At 60.4% G+C, this 207-nt stretch overlaps 1 protein-coding gene across 1 annotated transcript in view; it reads right to left on the minus strand.

Annotated features, from left to right (window-relative positions):
* The window catches only part of EMH_0072110 (uncharacterized protein), a gene marked incomplete at both ends in the record, with an annotated part of 2928 nt that overhangs the window by 1655 nt on the left and 1066 nt on the right, over positions 1 to 207 (minus strand). Inside the window, one exon of the mRNA XM_013499175.1 lies at positions 98 to 205. Within this exon, the coding sequence (XP_013354629.1) occupies positions 98 to 205 (108 nt within the window). The remainder of the gene's footprint in view (positions 1 to 97; positions 206 to 207) is intronic.

A 207-nucleotide genomic window follows, 5' to 3' on the forward strand; every position in this document is an offset into this window, starting at 1 on the left:
GCAGCAGCAGCAGCAGCAGCAGCAGCAGCAACAGCAGCAGCAGCAGCAAACGGGTTATGTAAACCCCCCATCCTCGCAGCACTTAGCGCTGCCCTACCCCCCAATTTTTGTGTCGAGTTGCCAGGGAGATGCTGCTGGCAGCAGCAGCAGCAGCAGCAGCAGCAGCAGCAGCAACAGCAGCAGCAGGTTCCCAGCAGAAAACGCTGG

This window comes from Eimeria mitis, genomic scaffold (genome assembly GCF_000499745.2).
Source record: "Eimeria mitis Houghton genomic scaffold, Emh_scaff4061, whole genome shotgun sequence".
Taxonomy (NCBI): Eukaryota; Apicomplexa; class Conoidasida; order Eucoccidiorida; family Eimeriidae; genus Eimeria; species Eimeria mitis.